The sequence below is a fragment of the Strigops habroptila genome, chromosome 4, assembly GCF_004027225.2.
Source record: "Strigops habroptila isolate Jane chromosome 4, bStrHab1.2.pri, whole genome shotgun sequence".
Classification (NCBI taxonomy): domain Eukaryota; kingdom Metazoa; phylum Chordata; class Aves; order Psittaciformes; family Psittacidae; genus Strigops; species Strigops habroptila.
Window position 1 is genome coordinate 20,600,484 of NC_046358.1, and position 19,157 is coordinate 20,619,640.

At 45.4% G+C, this 19,157-nt stretch overlaps 1 protein-coding gene across 3 annotated transcripts; it reads right to left on the reverse strand.

Annotated features, from left to right (window-relative positions):
- Positions 1-318: 318 nt before the first annotated feature.
- Positions 319-18,647, reverse strand: ZBTB42 (zinc finger and BTB domain containing 42). Of its 3 annotated transcripts, XM_030482185.1 has the most exons (3): positions 18,640-18,647; positions 12,972-12,973; positions 319-5,091 (listed from the first exon to the last, which is right to left on the reverse strand). In XM_030482185.1, exon 3 carries the CDS (start codon positions 5,048-5,050, stop codon positions 3,761-3,763), a length of 1,290 nt encoding a protein of 429 aa, XP_030338045.1. In that variant the 5' UTR covers positions 5,051-5,091; positions 12,972-12,973; positions 18,640-18,647; the 3' UTR covers positions 319-3,760. The 3 variants fall into 3 exon arrangements, with proteins under 3 accessions (XP_030338045.1, XP_030338043.1, XP_030338044.1); XM_030482183.1 differs by lacking the exons at positions 12,972-12,973; positions 18,640-18,647 and adding an exon at positions 6,495-6,793 and having other exon boundaries at positions 319-5,202; XM_030482184.1 differs by lacking the exons at positions 12,972-12,973; positions 18,640-18,647 and adding an exon at positions 5,890-5,954 and having other exon boundaries at positions 319-5,202.
- Between the last annotated feature and the right edge of the window lie 510 nt (positions 18,648-19,157).

Here is a 19,157-nt window from a genome sequence, read left to right on the forward strand (position 1 = left end):
GCTGATCCAAAGCTCACTTAGGGCACCAGAGGGAGAGTTGAGGCCCTTCAAACCTCACCGATACTCTGGTTAAAATGCAGGGGTGGTGCTGGTTTTAGTCCTGCCCAAGGAAATGCTCAAGTCAAGCTCTGACTGAGTTACAGCAGCTCCTCACATGCCTAAAATTCCACGTGGCTCTGAAAAATAAAGGAATTATTAGAGTACGTAATGATAATTTCACAAACCACAGCACAAACCACCTCTAAAATATTAGTAATAATAATTAATAATAAAAACCCAAACACCACACCCCTTCTGCTAAAGGGGGCAGGAGGAGGCTCAAGCTTACAACTCTAGCATGTTTTATTTTGTGTAAATTTATAAAGACAACAATCCTAGTCACGATTGTCACATTGTACAGCACATACCAATACAGTTGCAAACAGAACTCCACGCAAAACTAAGCGCTAACAGTAGCCTGAATCACTCTTCCTGCGATTGTCGTATCTAGACTAACAGTATTACACTAACACTGAGGAGAAAATAGTTCACTATAAAACAGTGATAGAACGTTTTTATAAAATATATTCCATTCCAATAGCTTTTCTACATACTGTATACTATAAAACTCTCCCACAAAAATTAGTGTCTTTAAATATACATATTTAATCTGAACTGCACCAAGATTAAAAACAATTAAAAATATCCATGTGTTTTGTTTTTTTTTTTTTTTTTTTTTTTTTTTTTTTTTTTTTTTACATTAACTTCACAGTATTTGTTTGTAGTAGAAGTCAAATCCAGTGTTTAAAATGCAGAGCAGGACTGTTCCCTACAGAGACAGTAACCGCCCCACAGTGAAACAGTTCATGAAGAGACAAGCGTAAGTGTGCCACGTTTTTAGTACTTCTTTGTAGACTCATGAACCATTTTGAAAACATGCTCCGAGCTATTGCAACTTAAAAATGAGACACACAAAGAGATAGCCAAAAAAGTCACCTTAAGAACAAAAATAAGTGCAAACATTCTTTTACTTTAGAAATTCAAGCTATGAGGAGTGGGAACACAAATACCAGACTATGAGAACAGTGTGTCCATGATGTCGTCAAGAATGAGAAAGTCTTTTTTTTCCTCTTAAAAAAAAAAAAAACAAAAAAAAACAACTTTTGCCCCATATTCACTGCAGTACAGAGCATGCTCATAGCATCAGTTTTAATGAATTATTTCTATACTAAGATCAGACACAAACTCATTTCAACTTTTCCCTGCTCCATACGCTAATGATCTTATGGCACATCCTATTTTATGATCTTCTAGAAAAAAAATAAAAAAATAAAAAAATAAAACAACAACAACAACAAAAAAAAAACCACAAAGAAACCCCACAGTAATTGAAGACTGAAATGCAAAACAAGAATGCAAAATTAAGATTGCCAGCTTCAGTAATGCTGACTCTACATGAAACTCGTTACATGTTGTTCAACATGCAAAACCCATCGTTATCAAATTTAAAGTGAAGTGTAAATTAACTAGTTTTGAAATAGATTAACAGTAATAATTCCACTTCAAAAAAAAAAAAAAAAACCAACCAACAACAAAAAAAATCTAATAAATACTATATCAAGTATCTTCAGGAGAAAAAAAATAACTTAATTTTAGTAGAAAGAAAAATAACTTAATTTTAGTAGATTTTGTTCAGTGCTATTTCCAATCACAGCAAAAAGGAAAAAATAAAAAAAGAACTGATTAAGTAGAATAAGACCACAGTACCAAAGCCACTTATGCTCAAGATACAGTACTCTCCCACAACTTTCATATGTAACAGGTTCAGCAAAAATATTTTACAGTTAAGAAATTAGAATGAAAACAAAACCCAAAAACTATAAATAGAAGCAAAATTTCACGTTACATGTACATTCATATTTTAAGAGATGAATAACAAGCGGAGGCTGTAACAAGTATATCCTGATTTTCTTTAAGAGAGGAAGTAGTTATTTGAAATAAAAAAATCCATCCCATATTATTTATGTAGGTAGTGCTCAGTTTACAGACTAGAGGGGGAAGGTGTTGGGAAGTTTTTTCTTCATAAGATGAAATACAGTATTTTAAGCACAACTTTTTAAATTAATCTCAGTGCTTCAAATTAATTTTAAAATAAATGCTTAAGTTCCACAAAGCAACTCCAGGAGTGTCAGGAAAGCTGATGAGGCAACACTAACGCAGCAGAACGACATTCAAAACCTCAGATATTATTATTATTATTTTTCAGTCCCATGTACATGTACCTTGAATGGGTAATTTGACTGGAAGGGAACAATCTGTTATTTACCAACATGCACAGACCAAAGGATGATCTATTAGGCAAGTAATTCAGTTATTTGGAGTAAAACTGGTTATAGTTAGAAGCAGCCTCAGTTTACAAACAAACTGGAAAAAAAAACCCCAAACAAACCAAAACCCAACACCTGAAAATACCCCAAAAACCTCCTCTGAAAAGGTGGGACATGGGGGAAAATGTTGGGCCATGTTTTCCCTCCAGCGGTTTATCTTCATAGTGCCCCTTCGAAACACTGGCGATTGCACAGAATTTGGTGCAGAGGAAATCACCAACTTCATAAAAAATAAAATAGAATTCCAAGCTGCTGATGTTAGCACAGCAGCAAACTTCCCGGACAAGACAGCAGGGCATCTCCTAACACACATGGTATGAGTTACCTTTTACTAAGAAATCCCAGGAGTCCCATACTGAGAGGGCTTATTTAACTGCTGTAGGGTTGCTGTCCCCCTTAAGGCGGACAGGATGAGCCCCTAGGTATCGATATGGGAATGATAATATTCACATACCATATGATTTTTCATATGTCCTAGTGTGCATTCTTCAACGTTTCGGGAGTGAATAAGTTGCAGACAGAGTTTTTCCATCCACATTCTATGCTGAAAAGCAGCTTTTCAGCAGGTCAGCCCAGGGAGGAGGAGGATGGGTGGGGAGAGGAAACTTAAGTCAAGTCCCAAGGCAAAACCTTCTCATTCAGATTTTAGGACCGACTGCAGAACTATTCTACTACAATAAAGAGAATAAAAAATGACCAGTACCAAAGAAGCAGCCAGGAATCCTCAACCCCCTTTTATAATTTGGGCCAATTTAACATCTCATCTAGCTCTATAAAATAAGAGTACATCCGCTTACTCTGCGATATGCAGACAAGTTTCTCTACGCTGAAATGCATTTAAATCATAGTTCATCTCTTTGGATGTTTCTATGCAACACGCAGAGAGCATTACGAGAGCTTAATGGAATCCAAATTTTTCTCCGGAATTTGCTGATCATCTTTCTTCAAAGTAAATTAAAAAAAACCCCAAGAAAACAAACAAGCCAACAAAAACCCTGACCACGAAGTGAGTACTTCCAGCGTGAAAACAGATGCTAAATCATTGCAGTATTACTTAGATCATTTCACATTAATAATGTAACATGGGTGCGTGCAAGAGAAGACCTAAAGGACAGTGCTGGGAGGGAAGGGTGGCAGGAGAAGGGATGGAGAGGTGGAAGGACTGCATTAAAAGGCCTCTGGAGTGTATACCTCTGCATCTTTTAAAGATCATATACCTGAAGTGAATATCACCAAAATAAAATAAGGGGGGGGGGGGATAATTCAGATGCTGCCTTTTTTTCCTGTTTTGTTTTAAAGGGGTCAGGGGGATAAAAACAAAACCAAAAGTTAAAAAAAAAAAAGAAAAGAAAAAGAAATTAAAAAAAAAAAAAAAAAAAAAAGGATTCCGTGTCTCAAACCACCAAGGACTTTACAAGGCCACAATGAAATTTGCGGATATGTCTGTATAAATCCCCAGACTGCGTGAACCGTCTCTCACACCACTTGCACCCGTGGGGTTTCTCCCTGGTGTGCACGACTGCGTGGCGGCTGAGGTTGTGGGAATACTGGAAGCTCTTGCCACACTGGCCGCAGGTGTAGGGCTTCTCCCCCGAGTGAGTCCTCTCGTGCCTCTTTAACGTGTACATGCAAGAAAAAGTCTTTCCGCAGAGCGTACAAGTGGGGACAGACCCGTCGGGGGACAGGCGGGTCCGGGAGCCGTCCTTGTCGCGGAAGTGAGAGCTCAGGTGCAGCTGAAGGATGTGCGGGCTTGGGAACACCTTGCTACAGAGGGGGCAAATGCAGATATGCCCAGGAGGCACAAGGACACCCGCAGAGATGTCTGACGAATCCATGTCGTCCTCGCTCTCATCTCGCTCTTGATCTATATCCTCCTCTCGGGCATGAGAGCTGCCATTCCCCGCGAACATGTGTCCTAACCCTGTCACTAGGCTTTTGGCTGAATTCCCAAAATGCTGACTCTCCGGACTCCTGGCTTCACCATCCTCCTGATCTGACAGCAAGTCTTGTTCATCTTTAACAAGTGGCTCGGTACCCTGCTGCTGGCTGTCGGAAGCCAGCTGTCCAAAGACATAGGAGGGGTGTAAGGAATCTCTCCCCAGCACAGGCTTGAAAGACAAATCCAGCGCGCAGTCCACATCACTCGAAGCCAGGGGATAGTTAACAGACCTTTGGGACAAAGGTCCTGTGGAACTATTGACATTAGCCTTTGTTTTTCCAGCTGCTGTGGCGCACGGTTCTGCCTCTGTCGGCACAGAGCTGACACTTATATGATCAGAGGACCAGGCGGAGTGACTGCTGACCTTTTCTTTGCCTGCTGCTCTCTCGTATTCTGCAACGCTGAATTTTTGTTTGTTTCCTGGGTCAAACTCGTGGACCAGGGGCACTCCGGCATCTAGAAAATGCTCCGCTTTCTCCAAACCAGCCGCCTCATCATTAATCTTCTCTTCCGAACATAATTCTTTATCTTTCAACTTGCCCTTGCAGACTTTCACAATGTCATACATGTGAAGGTAGCTAGCCGCAGCCAGCACATCTTCCACCGGGAGACTGTTGAATTCCAGCTTTCCCTCGTACATGAATTCGAGCAGCAGGCTGAAGGCTGGGGCTGTGACAATGTCACTGTTCAGATGCACAATATCCCTTTTGTCTAACTGGTCCCTGTAGAAAAGATGGAAGTACATACTGCAAGAGGCAAGAACGGCTCTGTGAGCTCTGAATTGAGCTTCTCCAACTAAAACAGTACAGTCACACAGGAAGCCCTGGTGACGCTGCTGACTCAGACACTGCAGCAACTGGCGGCTATGGTCTGGAAACTCCATTCTTCCTTCATAACCTGTTCAAAACAGGAAAAACTTGAATGCTACTGTAAACTAAAGCCTCCTAGCAGCTGTAACAAACAGATCGGCTTTTTGGTAACACAAGCCAAAGAAACAGCCTTGGAGATAACGTTTACTGTTAATTGTCTGTAATAGTTTTATTAAGGGGGGGGGAACCAACACAACATGCTTCTCATCCTTTCACACCTGCTCCGAACAGGAAAAACTTGATTGTAAGTAAACAAAAGCTAGTAAAGCAGCAGCCCCTCCAACCTTTGTTTCTCCCATTAAGCACTTTAATAAAATTAAGAGCAGGAAAGCGCAAACACAGAGAGGGAAAAAAACCACCATAAACTCCCAGGCTATCCTCCCAGCAACGCTAACTCGGGGCATCTTTTAATAAAGCTTATTACCCACGTCACGCACATACACACACGCACATTTAAACTTTAGCCTCTATCGTTATGCACCGAATCGCAACAAAACGGTCGCGGCCGGCGCCGGGGAAGCGGCGTGTTGGCGGCGGGGGGGTGTGCGGGGTGCAGCGGCCGCGGCCCCGCATGCGGAAAGGGGCGGGGGGGATAAAAGGGAAAAAAGTTTCCCTGGAAGTTACTAAAAGCCAAGGAGGAAAATAAGCAGCGTGAGGACAGCGGGAGGGCAGGGCTGAGGCGGCAGCCGGCCGCCCGCCGCGGCCGGGCGCTTACCTTCCCGCGGGGCGCGGCGCAGCGGCCGCGGGCGCGGAGCCGGGCGGGCAGGAGGGAGCGCGGGTGCGAGTGCGAGCGAGGCGCGGCGGGAGGAGGGAGGCAGGCGGGAGGGAGGAGGGAGGGAGGGAGGGAAGGAGGAGTGCTCGGTTTGCTAATTACACCGCAAGCTGGAGAGTCAGCTGCTCTGACTTCACTGCGATGGAAATGCTACCTCCAGCTGTGCGCCTTTTAATGCCATATGTTACTCCAAATCTCGCTACCAGCCAACCACAGCTTGCTGCCTTTTAAAGTTCCAGCAGCCCCATTTATAGCCCGCGATTAAATCCCACAAACTTGCCCCGAGCCCGCCCCCCCCATATACACTCTCCACCCCACACCCCCCCCCCCACTTCCCGCCGCAAAGTTGCTCCCCGCAGCCCGCCGCGGTGACCTTCGCCGGTGCCCGGCTCCGCGCAGCGCGGAACGGGGGGGGGTGTGGGGGGGACACCACGGACCCGCTTTTCGGAACCCCTCCGTTTGCAGCCGCGCTCCCCAACTTTGCAGGGAGGACTTTCCCTTGTGGAGGGGGGGGGTATGGGGGAACCGGCCAGCTCACCGCTACTCACCGGCGTGCGACGGCGGGGCTCAGCGTCCGCATGTGCGCGGCTCTCCGCGGGTGCGGCGCGGGCCCGGCGGTGTTGTGGAGCAGGTTGTTAGCCGGCCGCTCTCGCGATACTTTCCCTCCGAGCCGCGGGTGTGTGTGTGTGTGTGTGTGTGTGTGTGTGTGAGAGAGCGTGTGCGTGTGTGCCCGTCTGGTGCACACAATAGCCCCCGCCGCCCCGGCCAGCCCCGCCGGCGGCGGCCGGTGTGCGCTGCCGGCTGCGCCCTCACCCTCGCCTCCCCCTCCTCCCGGCCGCTGCATTGGCAGCGCTGCCGTCCCGCTCCCAACTCCGCTGCGCCGCCGCGGAGAGGGCGCGTCCGCCCGCCCGCTGCAGCCCGACGTGTCGGGGGGGAGGGGGCTGGCCGCGGAGAGCGGGGCCGCGTCCGCGGAGGGACAGGGTGGGAGGAGTGCGGCCCCTTGCCCCGTGGAGGGGATGGGGAGAGGGGGCGATGAGAGGCGAGGCGCTCCCCCGGTTTTATCTCTAGTTGCGCGTCAGCTGATAAATACCAGATGCCTACGGATTTTTCAAGATGACCTTTTCGATCGTTGATTTGAATTTTAAATTTTAATTAGCTGTAATCCCATCAAAAGTGAGCGCCTTCAGAGGGAGGGAGCGGAGGGGCGCGGGACCGGGGCCTGGCCGCGGTTCCCCCCGCAGCACCCCGGGGACAGACCCGGCCACCGCCGGGATCCGCCGCTGAACTCCGGCTGCTGGAGTCCCGGAGCCTCCGCGGGACGCCGGAGTGGGGATGCGCCGCGGGGATGCGCTGCGGGGGGTGTCCCGGGAGGCTTCGGCCGCAGCAGCGCCGGGGTGGCTGCAGGCGTGAAGCGGCGGGTTGAGGCTCGTGGTCGAGGTTGATGCTCAGGATTTTGCTGCCCTTGAAAAGGAAAAGGGACGAGTTTGGGAGTACTGTTGGATTTGGGGGAACGTAGCGCTGGGGTCACTTCAGAGCTCCGTGCGAGCACCCTTCGTGGTGCCGGTCAGAGTCTCTCTCCTATGTCTTAGCCGCCAACGGGTAAAGCAGGGAAACTCCTTTCCCTTCCTTCCCCTGGGTTGCCGTATCTAGATCATAATATCCGCAGGATAGCAGCTTTTTGCCCCCCTTTTTTTTTTTAATATATTTTCTCCAATGCACAATGGTAGCTTCAGTGCCTTAAAACATCAGGTAATCAACTGGTACATTTGTTACTAATTTAATCCCATTTGTTGATATTTTTAGTTTTAGGCAGTTTGTCAGAAAAGTCAGGGTCCACACTGCTGACCTCACTTTTTTCTCACGGACCTCAGCTCAATGGCAGTGAATGCCAGGATATTTGGCTTGTTTTGAGCATTAGTGACCGCATCATCACAGAGCTCTGCTCAGGTATTTGGTAATACTACCATCCATGCAGTTCAAATTGTGAAACTGCAGCCCAGAACATGAAGGTGCCCAGCTCTAGCAAAAGAGTTAAAGGTTCTTGGATTAAATCTGTCACCGTTCAGTAAAGCTGAGAGCTTTGTCCACAATGGCAGACAGGACCAAGGACTGAGACCTCACTCTCCTGTTGAAGACAGTGTTATCCCGCAGTCACAGCCTGATAATACAGGCTGTTCCAAAAGCAGAGCAATTTCTTCCCCAAAGTACAAGTGCTGTTTCCACTAAGTTACTCCGTGGATTTGTTGCCTTGCAGAGTTTCACTGTCTGTGCACTGGAAATGTTAGGCAGTCTCTTGTATTCATATGAACTATGCTGCTTGGCAGAAATCCCTTATTTTGTGTAATTCATTGTTCATTTTTCCCTCTCCCCTCTAATAATACAGGGGAAAAAATAAGATTCAAAAAAAAAAAGAAAAAAAGAACTAAGGTTTTAATTCCTATTGGGGTGCTGTAAGCTAGGAATAATTGTCTACAATCAGGCAGTGTCTTATTTTTAGTAAACCAATTTCATTTTCACACTAAGTCTGTGGTCATTACTGAGTTTGAAATGTCAGAAAACACAACAGCATTCCCATTTTCTCTAGGTATCCATTTTGCGCATTGCTGGCTTGCTTTTCCAGCACTCAGAAATGCTATATTCACCTTCACACCAAGGCAACGATAGATACAATACAGGTGTTGTACTGATTTAACTACGGTTGTATAAAATACTGGTAGTACAACTCTGTAATGTAAACAAGCCTGAAGTCATTGCTGGAGGCAAGGCAACAGGAAGAACTGCCCCAGAAACTTTATTTCAAGAGCTCCTGCGTTTCTGAAGGCCCTTGTGAAAGCACGACATGGGAAGCAAACCTTCAGCTTTCATCTCCCTGGCCCCTGAGCCCTTTGCAGGCTGACAGCTCCCCGACCATGAAGCACAGTCCTTCCTCGAGGGAACAGAGCCAGGCAGCAGCTGTTCGGCCAATACGGAACTCTCCAACCAGTGTCCTTGCTCAGGGGAGATCACAACCATCGTGCTGCCTGAGGTTGGCTGCAACATGAGGATGGCTGAAAGTGAACAGGGACTGATGGAAGACATTGGGAGCCACCATGTTAGGCATTCTTGTGCAGCCGTGTGCATTCCTGGGTCTGGCTGAAACCCTCCTGGGTGCCAGCGAGCCTTATGCTGCTTATGGAGCCTTCTAGAGTTGAGGAGAAAGCCTAGGTTTAGGGCAGAGAGAGTGAAAATCAGTGGTACTGGCAGGGCTTTCACTTGCCAAGCAAGGCTAGCCCTGTTCCTGGTTGTTTATGCTGCCTGGACACCAGCCAAAGCCCACAGAAATTAGTAGAAAAACCAACTGGATCAGGTCCATAAAGCCCGAGGACTCACTTCCATTCTTATCCCTTTGATCCAACAAGAATATACATTTACTGAGCAGGGCCTCTCTAGCCCTCTTTGTCGGCGAAATGCAGAAGTGGTAGCAACAGGTTTTTCATGCGATTTAATCGTTTTTTCTCTCACCACATTGGGCAGAAGCCTCTTTGTGTTTGTTTCTACATGATTTTAGTGCTTTTATGTTGTTCATTTGTTTTGTTTTGTTTTATTTCTGGGGTAACTTTGTGGTAGTCCAGTCGCATTTCAGATGGAGGCTCAGGGCCTGAGATTGTTTGATACTTGCAGGATTAACTTAAGTGCATTGGTCATAGTGAGGTTTATTTGCTGAAGTTTTTGCAAACTTTTCCAAAGGTTGGTTTATCTCATGCAGACATCAGTGGGCATCAGAAGTTCAGAATGCTTCATTCCCTTCTCTGAAATGGAGAAATGTAACCCCAAAGGATGCTGAGCCCCGTGGTGGTAAGAGAAGGAGCTGCTATTGGTGTCCATGGATCTTCCCCAATTAGCAATCTACTCCAGCACTTACCCTGCAGTCAAATCCAAGGTCAGGATTCAGGGGGTTGCTCAGTTTGCAGTTAACTCATAAAAGTGGGCATGACCTTCCCAAAGATATTTTCAAGCATGTCATCTAAGGCTCGAGGAAGCATTAACTTGCACTATTGCCATTCCAGACATTAATCAGAGCATATATTGCAGACAGTCTCCTCAGCAGTGTGCTTATGTGAGTCGTATTTTGTTTATGGCTGTCCTGCTGATTTCTCCCTGATAACGAGACCCTGTGTGCACTGGAGTATTTGTGAGTATATATTGTAGCAGCTAAGGCCATTGTCAAATCATTCTACCAAATAGATAGACTCACAGCGCTAAGCTGCATATATAAATTACACATTAACTCGGTTTTGCTATGACACAGCTATCAATAAGGATGCACCAATCTAGCGACATGCATTAAGAGTGCAAAGGACTCTGCAGAGGTACCACTGGCACAGGTCGCGTTCGACTCCGCAGCAAGGGTCTGGAACATCCCCATGTGAACCAGCCAGGCATTTAATCTCACACCTGTACTTCGGCTCCCTTGTCAGCAGCTGGGAGACAGCTTCCTCTCGGTTATTCATCTTCCATAGTGCATTCAGCTTACCAAACCCTCAACTTCTGGTTGTTTTTGTTACAATCTGCCGTGTTCTGGATTTCTAGAAATGGTAAATGAAGGTACTTTTTCAGCCTTTTAAAATCCACTGTTTTGTTCCATAAAGGGAGCACACTTCTTGGTTTGCAGTGGTGAAGGAAATTTGTGTGGCATTGATAAGACACACTCTCCTCTTTGAGAGGGTTTTTTTCCTCTTTCACCCTTGCTAATCATCCTGGCAGCCATATTTTAATGTTTCTTGAGTTTTCTTTGGCACATTCAGAATATAATATACATCTACTTGAAAAAAATCTAGTACAATTAAGCATGTTATTTAATTCTTAATATTTGTTTTATTTATCCATCCCCAAGAATGAAATCTGAGAGCCCATGTTACAAATTAACGTGTATAGAAGTTTGTAGCAGGTTATATAGAGAATGACAGTGAAAAGCCATAAATACCAGTGGACCAGGAGACAAAATTGCTGTCTGCTTTGGGACCGGGCATAAGATTTAGCCGGCCCACGCGAAAGTCTTTAAATCAGATGCTGATGTATTCTCAGATCAGCTGAGCAGCACTGGTAGGGTCCAGTGTAGTTACTAATTTCTTATTAAAGGAGAGGTTCTTAATTGGCATTGCTCTGTTTGTAAACAAATAATACACTGTGTTAACAATGCACTTTATTTTAGTAACTCCCAGGAGAGAGCTAAATACTGCAGAAGTGTTTTGCTACCTTAGGCCTGGGAAATCTCACAATGGAAATACTTGCTAAGCGAAAGTATAACCTAGAATAAAGGGCTTCATACTAGTAATGTTCTGTTACCAGTTTAGCAGCAGTTCCTCAGAAGATGTTTTGTCCCAGGATAAATCAGTTTTACCTCTAACAATTACCCTGAGCTTTGTAAGGCAGAGAGTTGGCGTACCTATCCCACTGTCTGTAAAAGGTCTCTTAAGCAGGATCCGTTCATCTCTCGGGACTTGTGGGTTTGGCTGAACATATTCTTATAATAAGTGTTGTGATCCTCATTAGATAAATCTGCAGTCTGAGGGCATAAAAGACTCTTATCTTTTCCCATGTGTGTGGCATGTAGTCTCAGTCTTCTCTTGAGTTTTGCTTTTCCATGGGGTTTCCAAATCAACCCAGCCTGAGCAAATATAAACAAGCAGAAGCATCCCAGATGCCAGTTAAAATAATAAAATCCCAATCATCTCACTTTTCTCCATTCCCCATACTAAAACCTTCACATGCTACACAGTCCTGCATGTGCTAGATCGTCATTGCTACAATCTCTTTGTTGTTGGCCTTAGTGATTCCCACTTCTGCCCTCTCAAACCAATCTACATAGCTGCAGCAATCACCTCTATTGCTTCTTTATCCTTTATTAGGTACCGAATGAAAACCAAGCTCCTTGCTCCCACCTCCAAGACCCTCTGTAATTTGGAGCACTCACACTGGCATCATCTGTAACTCCATTCCATACCCTCCCTGGATATTTTCTTCTTCCCTCACCTCGTATCCTTTTTGTGTTGTCATATGAGGCCCCTTCAGCATGGGCATCTGTCTTGCTCTTTGCCATGCCACAACCTTTCTTTGGTGTCATTCGCAGTCTAGTCAGAGGAGCTGGGATGAGGATTTTGGGAGAAGTTGCACTGGATAGGAAGGATTTTGGGGTAAGTCCCAGAGCTCTGTGCAGAGAGAAGCTGGGCTTGCTGTGCTCACAGCCTCTGCTTGACTCCTTTTGCAGCCTGGATGCCAAACCCATGCCTGTTGGAGCAGTCCAGCCCCCAGGGATGAAGAGAGAAATGGGTGGTTGGGGAGCAAGACAGAGCATTTTTCTAGTCAAAAAGAGCTGCTGTTTCTTGGGGCTGTATAGTAGCCATCACTCTGGTCGCTCCACTTCCCTCTGATGTATTCCAGGTGGGGGGGAAGTCCAATGAATGTCATGTAAGAAATGCAAATAAAAATATCTTTCTAGACTTCCTTCTCTTATGTAGTGTCTGCCAAAAATCTTCACTCTCCTCTTTTACTGTTTTGCCTATAGATGTGTTTTATGCTTTTATCTTGCTCTTCTGGTAAAAGAAGAAGTACTTGCTGTGAGTTTACATAACTTGCCTTCTACTGTTCTGGAAATGCATGTGGAACTTTGGTCTTAATTAAACTCTCAGTGTAAGTCCTGTTTTAATGAATCACTAAAATATGTGAATAGCATTACGCTTCAGAATATGGCTGCAGAGTTGGATACTTAAAGCTGGTCACCTGGCTGGGTCTGTGGGGCACCAGGCACCTAACACCTAGGTGAAGGTATAGTAAGGGAGAAGGGATGCTCTAAAACCTGAGTAGGTTTGAATTTAGCTGCAGGTAAACCCCTTGGCCTGTGGAAGTTTTGCCCCTACTTGTGTATTGGACGCTGCTTCTGCATCATGGCTTCACTGTGCAACTAAGTGACAGACTTCATGGCATCAGGGGTTCAGGCTGCAGTTTGGGATCCCAACTATCACATTACCTAGTTCCTCCTGCAACACAGCTAAGAGCCTGAGCTCCACCTGCACCCATGAAGGAGATGTTTTTTAGTAGGTTGCTTTGGAAATGAAATGGATGGTAAAGATGCCAGAAAACATGCAAAACCTTGGGAAAAAATACCAGTTCATTAAGACATATTCCCAATGTTTTGCAAAGTGTCAGTCTTGTCTGGAGGACCCAGTGACACTTATTAAAGAACATTTGGAAAAAAGGCTTCCAAAAGACACTCCACACCATGCTTAACTGGAGGTCAGCCTGTAACAGTTAATAAGTGAAAGGAAACCACCTGGAATGGTAATCACCTGCTGGGGACCAGCGGGCATCACTGGTAGGATGTTGTCTGGTCAAAGCAAGATGAGATGAAGGGACCACTGCCATGGAGATGGTGCTGATAACAGCATTTCCATTTGGTATACCAAGGGGTTTCGCAGAAGTTGCCACAACAATGGAGTGTTCCTTTGCAGGGGGAAAAAAAAAAAAGGAATTAAAACTAAATGGACAAGGAGAGATGCAGAAGTAACAGTGAGCCAAAACCCTGTGGTTTTTACATCTCCCTTAGTTTGGATGACCTTCAAGACCCAGGCTGGAGGATATGCCTAGATGGTCCATTTGACTGGTGTGACTGTAGGACTTTAGTTTCTGTAGCCAGCAGCATACACAAAGTGATGTGCTGCTGCTCATGTCTGCTTTTCATTCCACAGTCCAAAAGGATAAGTACTTATTTTCAGCCAAGTGAAGCAGAGATAGCTTCCAGTTCAAGTCCAGAGCTATCTTCAAACTACACATTTATAATGGGGATACTCACAGGCTCTCTGATGTGTCTTAGTGATGAATATGAGGGAGGATTTGTGACTACATGCATTTAGACCAGGCTTGTAAGAAGGCAGTGAAAGAAAAGGAAAGCAGAGGTCCTTTTAAGACCAGTTATGCTAAATAAACCCCTGGAATTTTGGGGTTTTATTTGGTTATTGGAAGTTACACCTGAACTCTCCCAGCTCTTCCAGCACTGCACATGATGCAGAATCACTATTGAGAAGACTGGCTCTGACGCAGAAACCGAAATCCAAACAATCTCTGTCTCCTAACTAGGAGATCAGATTGCCAATTTAACTTATGTCTGCAGGTAAGGTGGGCAAATGTAGGGAGATTTATATAAAGGAGAGGCTGGAAAGAAAGAAATTGCAAATTAAATGGTGTTTGAAGTGACAGGGAACTCTGGGGAAATAGGCAAAGCCTGAAGAGCTGCAAAAGGATAAAAAATGGTGAAGTTCTTTAGAGAGGCTGAAAAAAGTACATTTTATTTACTGGAAAAATAAGATGGGTAAAGGCTAAATCCCACAATCCCTTACTCATGCAAGGAATCCTGTTGACTTAAATACTTGTGCAAAAGTATTTCTGTGGGTAAAGGATTTGTTGGACTGCGTCCAAAGCCGGGTTAAGGTTGGTGTTTTCACAGAGACGGCAGTCTTCCGTGTGCCAGTCCAGGCAGCAAACGACAACCATGGGACACGTTTCACAGGTCGCACCGAGTAAATAAAATACCCCCCCTCCTTGCCTAAGTATGTGGCAGTTCGGGGCCGCGGGGGGCTAACAGGAAGGTGGCGCAGTGACCTGGGAGGCCGGGTCGGTGGTTACGGCTCTGCCGCGACTGAGCGCGGACCCTCTGCCGGAGGACGCCGCTGCCAGCACAAACTCGCACAAGTTGTTTTGGCGCCTGGCCTAGAACAACACGGGGCTGTTTTTTCCCTTTTGTACTCCATTCAGTTGCACTGGGACAATGTGAGATTTTTAATTTTATACGCAGGAGGAAGAAAGAATGCGACCTTTTTTCTTTATTTTTCTTGGTTTTTCTCTCTGTACTCATCCTTATGTGTGGTAGCGTTACAAAGCCAGCTCAGCAAATACTTTATTCTGGTGACAAGTTTTCGTGCAAAGGTTACAAGGGGCAGCTGTGAGTGACCAGGGCACCTGTAATAGTCACAGACAGAAGAGAAAACCCAGGATGTGCTGCTCCCACCTTTAACTTTCTGCAATTGGTTCTTTAGCTGAGGGCTGCCGCGTCCAACTAATGCAGAAAGAATTGGAGAGCAATGAGCAGAGCAGGAGAAGGGAGGTTTTAGGTGCTTAAATCCCAACAGACAAATGAGAGAAAAATCTCCCCCGTGCCCTTCTTTTGGCACCAATGACTCAGGGAGCCAAGACGTAAATCTTGCACTTGTCCAGGTGTGTCTGGATGGAGATGAGTGACTCTGGCCATGCACAACTCTTTCCACATCTTCAGTGCAGCCATCGGAGTGACATACCTGCCTGGCAGTACCAGGAAGGACTCCACTCTGCCTGCATAAGCACAGTCTGAGGAAGCTCGAGGAAGAATTGCTCATTGTCCTCATTCCCCTCCAGGACTTTGTAGAAGGTGCCGTGAACATGCACAGCCCCGGTGTCATTGAGGCTTAGCACTAGGCAGGTGCTCCCTGGATCAGGACCTAAATGGTTAATTTTCAAGTGGCTTCTTAGAGCAGATGTTCCCATGTGTATCCCCTCCTTCCCTCTTCTGACACATTTCCTACACAAACAGCAGATTGCATTGCTGCTGTCCTTTTGATCTGCGGGAGGGGGAGGAAAATCCCACACGAATGATATTAGTTCGCATTTCAGGCAGGCTGGTGACGGTGCATACGGGCATGTGCCTCCCTCCCACCTCTCCCTGCCCAGATGTCTTTTCTGGGACTTTCTTCTTCAGCCTCTGCCTACTTCTGCTTTTAAGGTTGCTTCCCTTAAAATCTGGAAGGAAAGAGGAGGCAAGGTTGGGCGAATTGTGGAAAAATTGCGACTGCAGAACACTGGTGTCTCTCTAAACACATGCAGAGGCTGGGGTACAGGCTGATCCGTCTGGTGCCATGCTGCTGGCATTCGCGTGGTGCCTTGTGTCTCTGTGCTCCTTGTGGCCACTGATGAATAAGCCACACTACCTGGGTGAGGCTTAAGATCTTACCAGAGAGGAGACTGTCTTTGAGCTTGTGCCTGAGACCATTCCCAATCCCAAACTTGCTGTCCAGGTTGGTGGGATGTTGACTTACATGCCTGCCTGGCCTCAGGGTGGTTGCAGAGGAATGGCTCTTGCAGCCTCGATGCAAGGCAACTTGGGGAGGGATGGCAGGAACATGCAGGATCAGATCAATACAGGGAGGTTAGTCCTTCCCTCTTTCTTCCAGGATAAGAACCAGGGACAGCAGATGAAATTGGCAAGATGGCAAGTTTGGGATGAATTAAAGGAGGTGATTTTGTATGGGATTGTAATTGAGGTGTGGATCTCCTTGGCGGAGCATCTTCAGTGCACCAATACTGCATGGGTTTGGAAGACTGTGAGAAAATTTAATGGTCGATAAATTCACCAAAAGCTGTTAAATTCAGTGCACTGGTTTTGGCTTAGAAAGTCACACAATATTGACAGCATGAAGAATATTCTGGGGAAGCATCACTGATTGCTCACCCTGATCTTACATCTATCCCTCTACATCACTGCTGTTTGTTGAAGAGAAGACACTAGACTAGGTGTACCTTTGGTCTGCCCCAGGATGGCCTTTTTTATATTACTATCTTGAGATAGGGCAGAAAGCTTGCTTTTGCTCTGCTGCTGCTGGCAGTTGCAGAAGTCCTCTAGACAAACGGTGGAGGTTATGGAGGTAGGTGTAGTGGCCACTGATTTTTCTAGCATCATCCTCTTAATTCCTTCCCATGACTTGACTGGCGTGAAAAAGGCAAATAGTTCTGCCTGAGCTCTTTCCTAGAAAGACTAGACATCATTGTTCAGGAAGACCCTTTGGGATGCTTAAAGCTGCTGGAGTCACCGGCCTTGCCACAGCAGACAGGTGGATGCACTGACATGGAGCAGGACACATGCATGAACTAGCCTAGCAGTGAGCTGGCTGCCACTGAGAAATCTAAACATAGCCAGTCGAGTTTGGGAAACTGGATCTTTTTCTTCATTTAATTTTGTCTCCTTTCCCTGCTTTAGCATCATCCACATTTCTAACCCCCAGCAGTAGGCTTATAGCATCAGGGTTCTCTCCTGTTGACTTTGGAGGCTTCTATAACAAACACCTGATTATTATGAAATAATGTTTCTTGAGGCAGGGGATGGGGAAGCTCAAACGTGACACTGTGACCAGCCAAAACAGCAATCCAGGGAGTGACTGGTTGAAATGCTCTAAATAACAAATTCTTTTAAACCAAAAACAATTCCAAAGAGACTCAGCATATTTGAAGATATTATTCATATAGGAGGAGAGTCAAATATCATTAAATAACTCACTAAGCCTGACTTGCTCACTGGCTTAGAGAGGACACACCAAGCTTTGCTCTCTATTTCACTTGGTTTCTTGAGCTTGTAACCAGAACCAGGCAGTTTGCAGCAGTCAGCCCACACGTTCAGTTCAGCTCCTTCTTCTGTAGTTAAAATTGCTCAAGAGTATGTAATGAAACCATCTCTGTGTGACTGCTCACCAGCATTTCCGCAGAGGCATAAAGTACTCGTAGATGCTGGGTGGGTTTGTGCGGCTGTGTGCACTGGGGAGGGTGCGCAGTGATGCGGGCTGGCACGGCAGTGCCAGCACCTCTGCTTTTGCAGCACCAGAACATCTGTCTCTGGTGCTGCTCTCAGAGTGATCTCAGCCCTTTGCACCAGTTGGGCAAAAACTATGTGCAGCAGCAACAGGCAGCAGTGGGGAAAGGAAAGAACAGGTTGTATTTCTTTCATGGCATTTCAAATGCAGCAGCTTTTCCAGTTGTGTTTGGGATATTTCTTAGATGGCAGTTTTCTGATATCCTTGGATTTCATTAATTTCTGGTGGTTAGTGTTTCCTCTTGGATCCAGGGGAGAAAAAAAACCTTCCCAGTTCTTTATTTCCATTTACATTTTCTCATTATTCCTCCACTGCAACCCATCAAGTGAGCTCTTGTTTCAAAAAGTATGGGTTAAAAAAGCTAGACTTTAGTGTACTTTAATTTTTCTGTAACTTTTCTGAAGTTGTTGAAATGATGAGAAGTTAGAGATTGAAAAGAAAAGTAGTTAGGAAAACGGGGACAAATGAATCCTCCCCGCTCCCCACCCTGGCATCTCCCCTACATCTTTCATTTTATTTTATTCAGCAATAACAATAGGAAACAGAATTATTTATCAAGTAATGAAATATCCTTTGTGAATGCTAAAAAAGGTGGGGTTTTTTAGTTTATTTCCGTTAAGTATTGGGCTTCATTGCTATGCATTCTCAGGGTATTCAAAAGGGGGGTTGTTTTTTGAGAGCACACATTTAGTTGAAAGGACACCAGAGTTGCCTGAAGCAAATTTGTTTCAAATTCAGATGAAATCAGGTGAGGGAGGGGGGAAAATGGGAAAAGTTAAAATTAAAAGCTTTGGAGAAAAGCAGGTTATGGTAGGCTCACTCCCAGCCATCAGGAATTCAGACTAAATAGGGGAGGCAAGGATTCACCTGGAAGTGTGAGAAGACCAGGGTCTCCATCAGACCATAATCTCTCTACGATATCAGTAGAAGCTGAAAACAACTTTGTGCCTTTCCCAAAGTTGCCAGCATCCCTCGTTCCCACCCCATCGTTCGCATGGTGCAAGCTCCCTATCCCAGCTGCTTTTACAGGTCCCACCAGGACCTTCACATCGGAAGACCACATGATGTCTTTCAGCATTTAAATAAATAATTTTATCAGTTTCATTGCCTTGTGTGTAATATATATTTATGAAGTGTGTGTCCATATGATTTCTACCACTGAGCTTCTAACCCTGTGGCAGCCCTAAGGCTTAGTAGACTTACATGCAGCAAGACTCAAATTCTTTAACATCAAATCATTCATTGCTCATTGTTGCCAATAATATAATCATATGCAGGGCTTAATCCTGTAAACATGCACAAGTAAAGTTACTTACATATCTTAAACTTTGGTGCATGCAGCCATTTGAATAAACTCCTCAGCCTGAAAGTGCATCTTTACGGTATTTAATGCGAAGGGTTTGAGCCAGCCTGGGGTCTTTGAGCTAAACATATAATAATTATTATAATGAGAGTATTAATGATTTGTTTGTGTGCTGTTCTTACATCTAGTGCCAAATATTATATAGAATGTGTATCTGGGAAGAATTTAGCCCTTTGTATTTTATATCTGTAATAATCCATGAG

Bases quoted from the DNA above. Each gene is read 5' to 3' on its own strand.
- ZBTB42 (XM_030482183.1), bottom strand. From the start codon at position 5,188: ATGGAGTTTCCAGACCATAGCCGCCAGTTGCTGCAGTGTCTGAGTCAG.